The sequence below is a fragment of the Mercenaria mercenaria genome, chromosome 3 (genome assembly GCF_021730395.1).
Source record: "Mercenaria mercenaria strain notata chromosome 3, MADL_Memer_1, whole genome shotgun sequence".
Lineage (NCBI taxonomy): Eukaryota > Metazoa > Mollusca > Bivalvia > Venerida > Veneridae > Mercenaria > Mercenaria mercenaria.
Window position 1 is genome coordinate 93434910 of NC_069363.1, and position 14601 is coordinate 93449510.

The 14601-nt window shown below is 35.9% G+C and overlaps 1 protein-coding gene across 8 annotated transcripts in view; it reads right to left on the reverse strand.

The window, feature by feature from the left end:
- Positions 1 to 4331, reverse strand: part of LOC123524010 (FYN-binding protein 1-like) — a 58815-nt gene extending 54484 nt beyond the window's left edge. For 3 of the 8 annotated variants that reach the window (XR_008370356.1, XM_053539337.1, XM_053539336.1), the window contains exons 1-2: positions 4189 to 4304; positions 3985 to 4083 (exon numbers count right to left, since the gene is read on the reverse strand). Coding sequence is in view for 5 of the 8 variants with exons in the window: in XM_053539337.1 (XP_053395312.1) it covers positions 3985 to 3996 (12 nt within the window). In the remaining 3 variants the exon portion in view is untranslated. Of the gene's footprint in view, positions 1 to 3984; positions 4084 to 4188 lie in introns of all 8 variants that reach the window. The other 5 variants (XR_008370357.1, XM_053539341.1, XM_053539338.1 and 2 more) reach the window with 3 other exon arrangements.
- Positions 4332 to 14601: the final 10270 nt, after the last annotated feature.

Genomic DNA, 14601 nt, shown 5'->3' on the forward strand with positions numbered 1-14601 from the left:
GGTTTAGATATAAAATTACTTTTAAATTTTTATTGGCTAATATGGTTACCCTAGAGATTGTCCTTGGAAACTTATAATTTTGTTTTAGAACTTAAAATGAGTCTTCTTTGAAACTTCGAATAAGAAACATCTACAATAATTCAACATTAGAACTTTGGTGTTTGTCTTCAGATGTGTTTATCTTACTTACAGTTTGAACACTGGATGATATGAAAATATATTGAAATAACTCTACTTAAAATAAAAGGACTAAATAATTGAACTAAACATGGAGTTCATCATTTGTGCATCCATACAGGGGCAATGACCCCACTCCAAAATATCTGTTGACTGATCGGTGTTCGGTGGTCAGTTACCACTTGAGCATAATTTCCCCGCAACTATTTGGAGCTGCCGAACCGACGGTCACAAATGCTTGATGCCCCCGGTGGCATCCTTGTCGATACGAAGCAACCTAAGTCCAAAACGAGGTCAAGGTCAAACTGAGGTCAGGTGATGTTTGAAGATGAGGAATGTTCACAGGTTACATCTGCATTAGTATCAAGTCATTCTAGCAAGGGGTATTGATGCTAGACGTAACGGTCCCATTGGTTAACCAAGAGATGGCCCATATAAAGCAACCTAAGTCAAAAATGAGGTCAAGGTCAAACTGACGTCAGGGGATGTCTGAAGATGAGGAATGTTCACAGGTTACATCTGCATTAGTATCAAGTCATTCTAGCAAGGGGTATTGATGCTAGACAAAACGGTCCCATTTGGTTAACCTCGTACGGATGGACGAACGGCCGGACAGGACAATCACTATATGCCTCCCGCATCAGAAGATGCCGGGGGCATAAAAAATATTATGGAAGAAGTACATTGTATGCCTATACAGTGTGTCCACAATTATTCTACCTTGTGCCAGTTTTTAATGAAAAAATATTCTTAAGAGATTTCAAAAGAGGAATCTGCCACTTCTCAACTTCTTTCAAACCTTTAATACATTATAAAATAAATTATTTTTCTAAATACATGCACACAGGCACACAAACATGCATTTATATAAATTTTCTTCATCATACTGGCAAAATATTACATATAGCACACAAAGATATACAGAGGAAGCTTTCTGTGGAAGGATAAACAAGAGAGAGTACATACTACATCACTTACATGAATGTTAGTATAGGTTTCATGGAGACAATAATTCTGAGCAAGTTTCTTGATAGACAGTTAATAATTTTTACTGTGATTTGACCTAGTGACCTAGTTTTTAACACCAGATGGCCAAGTGTCTACAATGCCTTAGATCATACAGTATAGTAAGATTTTATCTGGGTTTATCTGTAGAAAAGGTAAATTGTCGTCTGCTGGAAATGTCGTCTGCTAAAATTGTAAAGTTCATTCAATTTGCTCCAAAATTGGAAGAAATATTGTCAGGGTAGCAAACAGCTTGGAACCTGATCAGACGCCGATTTAATCGGCGTCTGATCTGGTTCCAAGCTGTTTGCAAAGGCTGTTAAATTCGCCTGCAGCAGGCTAAGGGTTAACAAAGCTTTCTATGACTATGTGTGCTGCGGCCATTGGAAATAGGTCAATTTTACATAGAATAAAGAAGAACAACTATTTAGTGCGTTATAACCTATAACCAGTCAGTTGTCTAGCGTTAAAGTCTCGTAACCGTTCTAGTAATAAGGAAAATGCGATACGCAAGCAATTTTTTATGGATTGGGTATTAGGAAATTCAATTGCGTTTCAGTACGCACACTGTATGAATTCAATTGGGTTTTCTGCAATTTAAATTGCATAAATACGCAAATACGCAGCTTATCTGGAGCTCTGCCAAGTTTCATTAAGATTGGACCAAAGTTGTGACCTATTTAGTCTTTAACAGCAGTAAAATTGTGGATAAAATTCAACAGAAGATGCAAGACACACAAACAGACTGAGCACCTTCTGCCCAGTCTGCACTATACATTCAAATAGAACTATAATCTACTTGTAGACTAGCTCCTAGACTACAATGTATATACAGTTTTCACCTTTAACTTTTAAAGTTTTGAAAACTGTCAGCCTATATCCTAATTCCATTTATTATCATTATCATAATATTAGAATCAGTTCTCCGAGAATATCTGTAAAATAGACCAGTAGTTGACATTTGTCACTATTATATACAATAGAAGAAAAACTACATGAAAATCAGAAATTTTGTTATTAATTCTTTCTTATCAGTCTAGTGGCTAGTCTAATCTAATGCATACATAATCAAGCAGTTTAATTAAGACACACAGAATTATATAACTTAACTGTCCAGTAGTATAGATTTATTTGTTGTTACCCCAAGTCCTAACATGTTATATTTTTCTTTCACATATGATCCAAAAACAATATTTACTAACAGCATGTCTATTTTTTGTTTTTGTTTATTTAACATGTTTTGACAGAGACAAGCCACATTTACTTATAGATTAAAGGTACAATAGATGCAAATTTTATATTTGAAAATGCAAACAATAGGAAAATGAAATCGGGTCGTGGTCATCATCATCTCATCATCTTAAGTAATTGCCTCACTCTACAAGAGCATACTCGCAATTTGGTTAAAACTTTGTACACATGCGTAGCAGGCGGGACTGACTTGGCCCAGAGTAAAAGTGTCACTATGTACAGCTGGACTGGCATAAAGCTATCGGTAAGTATTTACATTGGAAAGGATGCCGCATGTAAAGTACATTAAGATGCCGGCCTTGTAAGCTGTACGGCCTGTCCACACGCGCATTACTTGACCAACATTCAATGCATACACAACGCTGTAGTTTGGTATGATGGTGAATCCTTATAGTATACAGTCAAGTTTCTAGCTTGGTCCGTGTAGTAAGAGTTCCCTATGTACATAGAGTTAAAAACTGGTAAAAAGGTAGTTTGAGTTTAGTTGTTGTACTGGCTGGCCAAGACCCACTTGAAGCTTTCCAGGGTTGTCTGGTCAACAGTGTTAGAATGTAAATTATTGGCATGTTGATAACAAAACTGCTGTTGAAAAGGGTGTTACATCCTGTGCAATCAAATGTGCTTTCACAGCAGTTAAGCTGAGCACGACATCTGCAGAATTAGCCCTATATCTTGAACTGATGGGTGACAACCATACATTCTTAGTTCTACATAAACTTTATAAGCTTTGCATGGTGACAGTATGTCAAATTTAATCCTTATTAAATTATAAACTGAAATTACTTTTTTGATGACCAAAGCTATTTCTTTTTCTGATTTTAGTAACTGTTACCATGACCCTGCAGTGATTTTTTTTTTCCTTTTGGGAAAAGGTCCGGTACCAGATAAATTGGGAAAAATAGCGGGGGTTTTACTCAGATTGGGATTTTTTATAGTTAATTAAATTAATAACATCATTTAGAATGCTTCTTCTTTGATTCCATGTAAATAGCATAAAACAAACTGTTTAAATGGTTAAATCATGTTGAATATCAATGTAACTAAGTTTTCCTTCTGCAATCATCAAAATGCAAACTTAATTTGATCATTTGGGGAATTTTTGGATGATAATTGGGGAAAAAAGATTGCATTTTTCAATTGGGAAAAGGTCCTTTTAGGGGTACTTTATAAAGAAGGAAAAAAATCGCTGCCATGACTATATCGCATCTAAATGGCTCTTTTTAGTAACTCAAAAATAAACATGAAAAGAGCCGTCATAAGTTACGTACTAAATACTGCTATGCATCTATGATCTATCAGGCACTTCCTTTTGCCAATAATTTCTAAAAAAAAAAATGTTTTGCATGAGAACTACTGCATGTCAAGGACATTTACATAGGGACCAGCTGCTAAATTCTATGTGTAAGAACTGCCCTCACAGTTTCTAAATTCTGGGCCGAGGCTAAGCTAAAGTACTACTACTAGAAGACAGTTAAGTTTTGACAATTATGTTTACATTCTCATACAAATAATCACCACCACACTCAATACACACATTATTTATGTACTTACGTCTTCATACATGTTTATGCTAATAATCCTTAAATAGTCTGACCATTAACTGTCCATCATAAATCAGCAAGTCAAGCATCAATAGCTGTCACTTGTTAGCTGTCAATCAAAATAGCAATTAATTCATTTTGTACACAATGCTTTTAGTCTATGAAAGAATTTTTCATGCACATGCTTGACATAAGAAATAAGAATACCAATTACCTCTTGAATAAAGCCAATAAAATCTACTTGTTCCTCACTTAAATATCATGAAAACTTTTATCAAACTTTCCAAACTTCCTTGTTGCGCAAATCAAGGAAGTAATTTTCAGTTCATCCAGAGTGTCTTCCCTTTGATTGGTTGCGCGCCGCTATTCATGTTAGGTTTCAGACTACGAAATATTTCCCGTATCATACCGTACATAAAAGCTTCGTTTTCCCCTCTAATCTTATTAATACTGTGTCGCCGACGCTATACAAATACAATCACATAACATAGAATAAGAATGACACGTATTGTAAATAGAATCGTCAGATATTGAACAACAATGATGACTTTTACCATAAGAATATCGAACATACAATAAGAATAACGACATACACAATAACAGTGGTAATACTTAGAATATGAATGACACGACATTGGATAACAATATCAAAGATACAATAAGAATTACGAAATATAGAATAACAATAATGACTTTTACCGTAAGAATATCGAACATACAATAAGAATAACGACATATACAATAACAATGGTAAGACTTAGAATATGAATGACACGATATTGAATAACAACATCAAAGATACAATAAGAATAACGAAATATAGAATAACAATAATGACTTTTAGAATATGAATGACAAGACATTGAATAACAATAACAAACATACAATAATAATAACATACATATATAATTTAGCAACGTTTGACATGCCATAAGGGACACCCGCAGATGTATCCATGATCCCTAGTTAAAAGAATGGTGTTGCCCTAATCGAGAAAGCAATGGACAAAACTAAACAATCTGGAAATCGGAGAGGGGATCTGAGCTTATGGAGCCTGCATATCACGGAAACTGCCAAAAGACAAAATTAAAATGCAGGCACCATATCAAAAGGGTGAATAAACAAAGCTATTTAAAAATGGGAGTATTGGAACCACCCAAGCTGAAATGTTTAAGCTGAAAAAATAAACAGTACACTAACGCACCATAAATGTCAAGTTGAATGATCTGAAGAGATCGAAATATAACAACCCTCATTGAAGGTACGCGGAGACTTTTATTACGACCACGCGCCACAAACAACGCTGCTGTAATAATAAAATAGAAAAAGTGGAAAACCACAGGTCGCCTTACCATGATAATATGAAGGGTGCAGACAAAGTTCACTCAGTCAATCGAAAGCTGCATTTCGAAATATATTCCTGCTAACCTACTAATACATAAGGTTAGGTATAAAAATAGCCCTACAATGCATTAGCACAGAAACGAGATTAGAACACTGTCTTTTTTCAAATTTAAGATACCTAATGTTTGTTTGTTTAAATTTACACCTCAAAATCGGGTGATATACAAACGATCCTTGCTATTGGACGAGCAGTATGCCATGCATCTGATTTTACTACATCAACAACTTTCTTGATGATAGTGTTAGGACCACCTTGATTTGGGGACATCTTTTACATTTAAATTTCTTTGCCCACCTTGATATTTTCGTATATGACGTATTGCATGATACCTGGTGTATCTCCGGCAACTACGCCAAGCAGACAACCAGCGTTTATATAACCCATAATTGCATTCGCTTCCACACTTCTTTTCCTACCATTTTTGCATAAGTTTCAATTACTAGATATGAATTCAGAAAAAGTTGAGAAAGCTGTTATACGTGTAAACACAGGTTTTTCGTATCAAATCGAAGTTTATAACTGTTGAAGGAATTCATGCCTTACGTGCAACACAAGCATGTAGCGAGGTCAATAATATTACATGTATATTAACAGATGATTGTATTAACAAGAACTTTTCCTTAGTCTACACGATCCTGACAGTAATAAACGCGAGTGTTGTTGTTGTCACACATGAAACACCACACGTAATTAAACAAAACCCAAGAACACTGATTCTGCTGCTTCTCACCTTCACACTGGCCATAGCTTTATCAGATCAAGTGGTTCCAACGTTGTTTGAGCGGTGAATTTTACGCCGATCAGATGGAGAAATATGGCCGATACTACAAATTTCCGGCATTGTAAGTATGATTTAAAGGAATTTCTTCACGTTAAATAACGAATCAAATGAAACCGATGGGTGCACCTGGAGCGCAAATGTGTCTATATTTTAGCACATGTGTCTATTTAGCTGAGATTTGTGCCGTTTATTTAAACACTTCTGTACAGTCCGGCGGGGGAAGGAGATTTTTGACAGTTTTTGACAATATCGCCTCAAATATAGTGTTTATCGGGAGCAAGTAACTGTTAAAACACTTTTTATGTAAAGGGCTACCTCTTAAAACAAAGCGTGTGTATTTTCATAGAATTTTTCAGGGTTGTTTCTGAACAATTGGCCGAAAACCTAATGCAACGCCGTCTCGAGTGGGTCGCTATGCAACGCAATCAAGTGGATACCGGTCTGTGTCTTACTTGTGAAGTCTTATCCGTCTTAAAAACAGTCATTAAAGCCTAACAATGAATAAATTTAGTGAGTTTTATATCATTATAATGATCCCGCCATTTCTAATATCTTGTACTAAATATATATAATACAATTTTATGCTCGCTTAACATTTAACATATTTTTGCGGACATTGTCAAAAACATCAACACAAAAACATAAAGCAAGGATGAACATCGAACAATATCATTAAGTAAATGATAGTAATAGTTTGTAAAAACAAGAACCAGTTCAAGGACATTTATCTCCTTCACGAATGGTATACTGAACAGCATGCCAAAAGCGGGTTGACTCTTTATGAGGATTGTTCAAATATGAATGCATCTGAGCACATAAAAATGTATCCTTGATAGATTTAAATGAAAATTTTATTTGGTCCCCTCGAAGTATTCACCTCCAACAGATTTGCAAAATTTCAGTCTTCTAATCCAATCCTTGAAGCCTTTCTCGTAGTATTTTCTAGGTATACTATGAAGACACTGGAATATTGCAGAACCGAGGTGTTTGCGCTGCACAAAGTTTCGACCAGAAAGGTATTCTTGAGCCTAAGGAACAAAAAAAAGCCACACGGGGCAAGGTCAGGCGAATAAGGAGGGTGATGAAGCGAGCACAACAACCTTTTCCTGCTTCAAAAAGTCTTGTACAATAGACGCCTTGTGCGATGACGCATTTTCATGTAGCAATCTGACATTGGCCAAACCAGTTGCGGGTCTTCGAGTTTTGAAATATTTCTTCAGTTGTCGAAAAACTTTAGTCTTGTTAAACTTCGAATTTACGGATTTGCCTTTAGGAACAGCAACCTGAATGGCAGGACCCAGAGTTGTGAAGAATATGGCATACACTACATTCTTGACACTCATGGTCCGCTTTGCAATGCATGGTCTTTTGCCAGACTTTGTTGCCCATATTTTTTGTTCTGAATCTTTCGGTTGGGCTCGAAAAAGTGAACTCATGTCTCGTCACCAGTGACGACATTTGCGAAAGATCGTGCATTGTAATTTGGAAACTATTTAAGCAACAAGTTTGCGCATTGCACGCGTGCCTTTTTCTGCTCATCTGTCAACAGATGGGGAATCTTTCTCATTTTCAAATTACGTTTCAGAATTGTATGAGCTGCTCTTATGAGATGCCAATCATACTAGCTATTTGCCTAGCGGAGTATCTTGCATCAGTAGCAACTATTTCTCTCACTCTAGCAACCATCTTGGCAAACGTTGCTGTTTACGGCCGACGGCCATGTGGTTCATCTTCTGTTGAAACTAACCCACATTTGAATTTCTTAAACCAACGGATAACTGTCGAAAAAGATATTTCATTATGCCCATAAACAGAACATATATCATCAAAAATGTCTTTACACCCTATGCCAAGAGTACAACGATTCTTAATATAGGACCGTATTTCAACGGCATACGCTGACCTTCTTCCAACCATTTTTGTATTAGTATACACGAGTAGGCAATGTTAGCGAGGGATAGACACAGCTAAAGTGAACGGATTTAATGGGTGTGGTATCAATGTATAAATGTACAAATGAAATACAGACACCAATGAAAGAAAATAAACGGACTAGCAATACTAAGAGAGACGTGTTACAGTTGTACTATTTAACTGTCTCCAACAAAACTTTTTTTTTCATTGGTGTCTGTATTTCATTTGTATTTTCATTTTTAAACGGCGGCCATAGAGTTTTATTACATCGTTTCTGTTTTATGGAGGACAAATAAAACCTTGCCTTTTCCCTGGCCAATTTTAATGGTCTCTGTGATTTATCTCTCTGAAAATAAATGAACGTTTCACCAGGAATATGAATGAAAATATATACAAACAACTGATCAATACTTTTATCATGGACCAAACTTTATTTATTTTGTATGAACAGCTTAAATGCACAACAAATCAGTAATGAAATCACAATGTATTGGTTTTAAGGGATTAAAAGCGACCAACTGTAACTATACTGATTTAAAGAGTCAACCCGATTTCGGCATGCTGTTCAGTGCCATTCGTGGAGGAGAAAAATATCTGTGAACTGGTTCTTGTTTTAACGAACTAATACTATTATTTACTTAATGATATTGTTCGATGTTTATCCTTGCTTTATGTTTATAAATGTGTTGATGTTTTTTGACAATGTCCGCAAAAATATGTGAAATGTTAAGTGAGCATAAAATTGTAAAAGTACAATATATTAGAAATGGCGGGATCATTATAATGATATAAAACTCTCCAAATTGATTTATTCATTGTTAGGCTTTGAAAATAATGACTGTTTTTAAGACGAATAAGACTTCGCAAGTAAGACACAGACCGGTATCCACTTGATTGCGTTGCATAGCGACCCACTCGAGACGGCGTTGTATTAGGTTTTCAGCCGATTGTTCAGAAACAACCCTGAATAATTCTATGAAAATACACATGCTTTGTTTTAAGAGGTAGCCCTTTACATAAAAAGTGTTTTAACAGTTACTTGCTCCCGAAAAACACTAAATTTGAGGCGATATTGTCAAAAAACTGTCAAAAATCTCCTTCCCCCGCCGGACTGTACAGAAGTGTTTAAATAAACGGCACAAATCTCAGCTAAATAGACACATGTGCTAAAATATAGACACATTTGCGCTCCAGGTGCACCCATCGGTTTCATTTGATTCGTTATCTAACGGGTAGAAATTCCTTTAACTCATACTTACAATTCCGGAAATTTGTAGTATCGGCCATATTTCTCAATCTGATCGGCGTAAAATTCACCGCTCAAACAACGTTGGAACCACTTGATCTGATAAAGCTATGGCCAGTGTGACCTTACGAAATGTAATATTCTTTATGACTTTCGACTTGACTTTCATGACATAAGTTCTCCTCATTCAATTAACGAATGATAATGATCAACAGCATTTCTACTTTAGTAATCACAAACAAGCTGATTTTATTCTGCTTGACTTCAGGAAAGTTTCACCGTCAACTTCTTTTAAAACTTATCATTAAGTTTTTTTTTTTTTTTTTTCAGCAATTTAATTCATCCAAGATGATTTATAAGTAATTCTGAAATATGAGAAAGTGAACGGGACATGGAGTAACACCCCCAAAATGTCAAGTACTACACATCACAAAAAGTAGAAACGTTATTTAAACCCCTATATCTTATCCACGATCAAATCCTATATTTGTTTCCGCTGTAAATATCTTGGCTTTGTTGCAGCAACAGATCTCAACTGGAAACACGCATATCACTAGAATATCCTAAAATGCAAATTAAAGTATTGGTTTCATAAAGGAAACACTATTACAAGTAACGAATAAGCCAAAACCCTTTCACAGAATATAAGATTCTTTCACTGCAGATGGGAGTATTCGGCTCGAGGGTAACTGTTTTGGCGGTATCGAGGCTAAGCCGAGTTACCGCGTAAACAGTTACCCAAAAGCCGGATATTTCAATTTGCACTTGAATGTTTTTCTTGCATGCCATATGCAACGAAATATAGTAAAAATAAGTTCAAACAAATGACTTTCTTATAGCATTTTTTCTTACAATAGCGCATTAACAAAGCGCGGGAACTATACGTCCGTAAAGAGGAAGTAAAGGTAAAGGTAAATTTTATTTACCGTCGCCTTGTGAAACAATTAACATAAGCTCTGCAGAGCTTTTGAGAGACCTTATTTTAAGAACAGTTAAAACCATTTATACATTACCCCCAGCAATTTGCTGGTACCCATTTACAGCTGGGTCGACTGAGGCAATCGTGATAAAGTGCCTTGCCCAAGGACACACCGCAATGGGAGTAGCCAGGATTCGAACCAGGGGCCTTCACCTCCGTAGGAAAGCGTCTTAGCCCTCTCGACCAATGCGTCCACTAAAGTACGTCATGACGTTACAAAGACAAACGCAACGTAATAGTTCCAGTTTTGTTTTATCATTTGCAGTGAAACGTTACGTTTTTTCCCGTAAAATAATGTTTCTGAAGCGGAAAATATATTGTAATGAACAAAGAGGAACTATGAAGATATTTGATCCGGTTTCACGTAAAATCATTATAACTACTACACGAAACTGCTACAAAGATGTAATTCGTTTTACGTCATTTAGAGCTCGAGAGTCATCTTACACCTCGTGGTGTACCAGTACCGATGAAATAACTAGAAATCCCAGTCTAGTATGCAAGAAAACCCTTGTCCATACTCAGCTGAAAATTTGGCATCGATATACAATACTAGTATGTTAATAAACACAATAGAAATGGTTAAACGCTACATGCAGTATGGTGGGTAACATGTTTCAAGTGTAACAGCCGTACAAGAAAGACACGAGTGGCGCTCCCTTGAACACAAATTACTATGCTATTATACAGATGCTATTAATTTCCTAATTTACATAGGATTATTGAATTATTGCCATGTAAGACAAAGTCCCCTACTGGAAGGTGACTGATTACCTCAACAATACTATAACATACTGATCTGATATATGTCAATGATGTATATACAATATTTTGCTATATTCGAGAATGGTTTGCCGTCTAATTTACCGCGATTAAAAGTTCAGATGCGCATGAATTGAACCACGAGGGCATTAGCTCGAGTAGTTAAATATCTTAGCTTCTGAACGATGAACCGTGATATATTAGACGACAAACCACAAGAACACAAAAAGCCTTGAGTGTTTTCATTATTACATGTATAAAACCTATGCCGGGCTTCATTTACTTGAGTAGTAATGAACCGGACGTCATTCGGCAATTTGACGTCATAATGGACGTCATAATGCTCTCTCACCGGTCCGCATGTCAACCGTTGCTTATCGCAGAATATAAAGAGCTTGAACTTCTTCTTTGTACAGCTGGCAATCAAACTCAGACATGTTAGAATAAGAGTTAACACATAAATAAAAGAGGAATCTATGTGAAACATACATTACAGATTGAGTGTTGTACGTCTAGAGACAACCTTTTTACTTTGAACAATTCATTCAAGTCACCATACATTGTCTGTATTTAGTTCTCAAATATTTGGTTGTTGTCAGAATATTTTGTACAACTCATTGAAAGAAAGATTATCTTTTCTAGTTTATTTCAATAACTTAATAAATGTTGTGAGGTCAGTATAAATATGAGAATATTTCATTTAAAAAAGACCATGTAAAGATTAAAATTTGTTATTTCCTATAGAAATCAATGGGACTCGGGATCAAAACCAGTCACTTATTTCAAACGCTTAGGGAAGCAAGAAGATCATATTTTATTTTAATAAAAATTTTATTGAAAGAAAGTACAAAATATTGTAGATTACTTTAATAGCTTAATAAATATTGTCAGATAATGCTTTTGATGTTATTTGATGTAATAAGGCCTAACTAAACTAAAGGAACTAGCGTGGGAGCCATCTGGTCTAGTCGCGTAATGGCTGCCAGGTATTTGAACACTAATTTTTCACTTGGCATGGCAACAGAGGTCTAAATTGAGGCTAGTTTCTGTTTAAATTTCATTGTGGATGTATTGTTGACATTTTGGTAGGAAAAATGGGAGAGCAGGTTGTATTTGGTGAAGTCAAGCTCAATTTTAGTATGAGTAGTACTTCCAGGTCACAGCAGTGTGATTTTGATGTCAGTTTACAGTAAGCAAATGTGACCAGAGAAATCTCTCTTAGAAGATACATGAACCCTACTTTTCTCTTCATTTTATATCAGTTTTATCATAACTCTTTAAAATGAGGTAAGAATTTGTTCTCTGAAATCGGTCTAGCTATGTTTGGTAGCTCTTTGAAAAAGGTCAGTTTTATATAGAATATATAGGGAAAACTATTTAGGCTATTGTGACCATAAACATTTTCCCTCTCTTTATTTCTAACCGATACACTCGATAAGCTGATTTCAAGGGAGACAATTTCGCCAATAAGCCAGCAAATTGGCTTAGATTTCTAGGTAGGATAGGAGCAGGCGAGTGGGGAACAATATATACTTTGACCCCCCCATCCCTCCAAAAAAAAAAAAAAATTTGGTCTCCAAGCAAATTTCATTTCCACAGAAACAGCAGCAATTACGGGTAAACACAACTGCATACAGATATAATGGTATTAAGCAGTTTGTTATAAAAGTTCGTTGCAAATTGAAAGGAGAAATTAAGTTGTTGTCGAAAGGTTGTCCTCAATCCCCGCCCCCGCACCCTACTTATTTAATTTGCTTCCTCGTTTATATCTTAAGATCAATATCTGTATAAGAAAAAAAGGCTGTAACGCAAAGATCAAGGTTTCAATTACGATTTAAATGCAATTTTTGTGTGCGTATTTACGTGTATAAACCACACGGGGACTTCTTGCAAATCTATGAATCAGTGGTTTATACCCGTATACACGCATAAGAATGCATTCAGTTCTTATATTTACATTTTTACGGGAGCTTACTACAAAATAAGTGGTTTGCTTTCCATGAGTATCATAATAAAAAAATCGATATCGATCTTTTCAACATCCTAATAGAACAGCCAAACAGACCCGCCCACTTTCGATTGTAATTCGCCTTCCGATAAAAATACAGTTCCTGGTTTTTATTTAAAATACCGTTAAATCCAGTGAAAGATCATACAGACGTATCGATTCAATTTTGATTCTTATGGTCAGAAAAAATAGTTTAAGCTATAATTAAAAGTTCTTTTTTTTAAATTTTGGCGTCCAATTTTTCTGTCGTCTATGCAAACGCCTCTTCTAGTTGGTCTCAGATTAATGCTGGCGTTCCTCAAGGGTCCATACTCGGACCTCTTCTGTTTTTGACCTATATCAACGACATTGTCTCTATTACCAACTCTAACATTCGTCTTTTTGCTGACGACACCAGTCTGTACATAATAGTCGAAAATCCCAATTAAGCATCAACTGCCTTAAATTCAGATCTCCAAAGTATTCATTCTTGGTCTGAGTCCTGGTTAGTATCTTTCAATCCATCAAAGACTGAATCAATGGTCTTCTCACGCAAACACTCCAAACTGAAAAAAGCATGGCAGAGGATTGGAATAATGAGGTCGCTGAAATTTGTGCTTAACCGCTCTAGCCTTGAACGAATGTATTTTTCATTCATTCGCCCTCTTCTTGAATACTCAGATGTAATCTGGGACAACTGTAGTGAAGCTCTGAAAAATGATATTGAGGCAGTCCATAATGAAGCAGCTCGTATAGTAACCGGTGCAACAAAATTATGCAATATCCAGAAACTATTACATGATTTGAAATGGGAGACCCTCGCAGAGCGGAGGAAAAAACATCGTCTCATCTTATTCTACAAAATGCTTTATGGTCTATCTCCATCTTACATGTCTGATCTCATTCCAGGTCGTGATCAAATTAACGATGAAGGCTACAATCTAAGAAACATAAGAAGTGTAAACGCCAGGACACAGCCTTACAATTCTTCATTTCTGCCCAAAACAATCCGTGACTGGAATGGATTACCACAAACGACAAAAGAAGCAGCTACCCTAACAGCTTTCAAATCAGCACTAAACAAAAACTTATCTAAATCTTCTCCTCTGTTTAACTGTGGCTCTAGAAAGGGACAAATTCTACATACTCGATTGCGTCTTGGGTGCAGTTCTCTGAATTATGACATCCAAAGAAGATCTTTAACTGAATCCGCTCTTTGCACCTGTGGAAACACTGAGACTGTCGATCACTACCTGCTTCGTTGTCGTAAATATCAAACAATTCGTGAAAGGTTTTTCTTAAATACTCCATGTCCATTGTCAGTAAACAATCTTCTCAATGGCAACGATAGGCTTTCTTTCGAGCAGAATAAATCTCTAATCGTTGATGTTCAGCGTTACATTCTCGCAACAAAAAGGTTTACTACCTAATTCGGCCCTGCTCTGTCGATTTGCACCCCGGTACCGTGAGTATATACTTGATTCAAGCAACACTCCTTTTTATTTTACAAAATTCAGTAGAAACAGATAGCATTACAACCATGTTATATAATT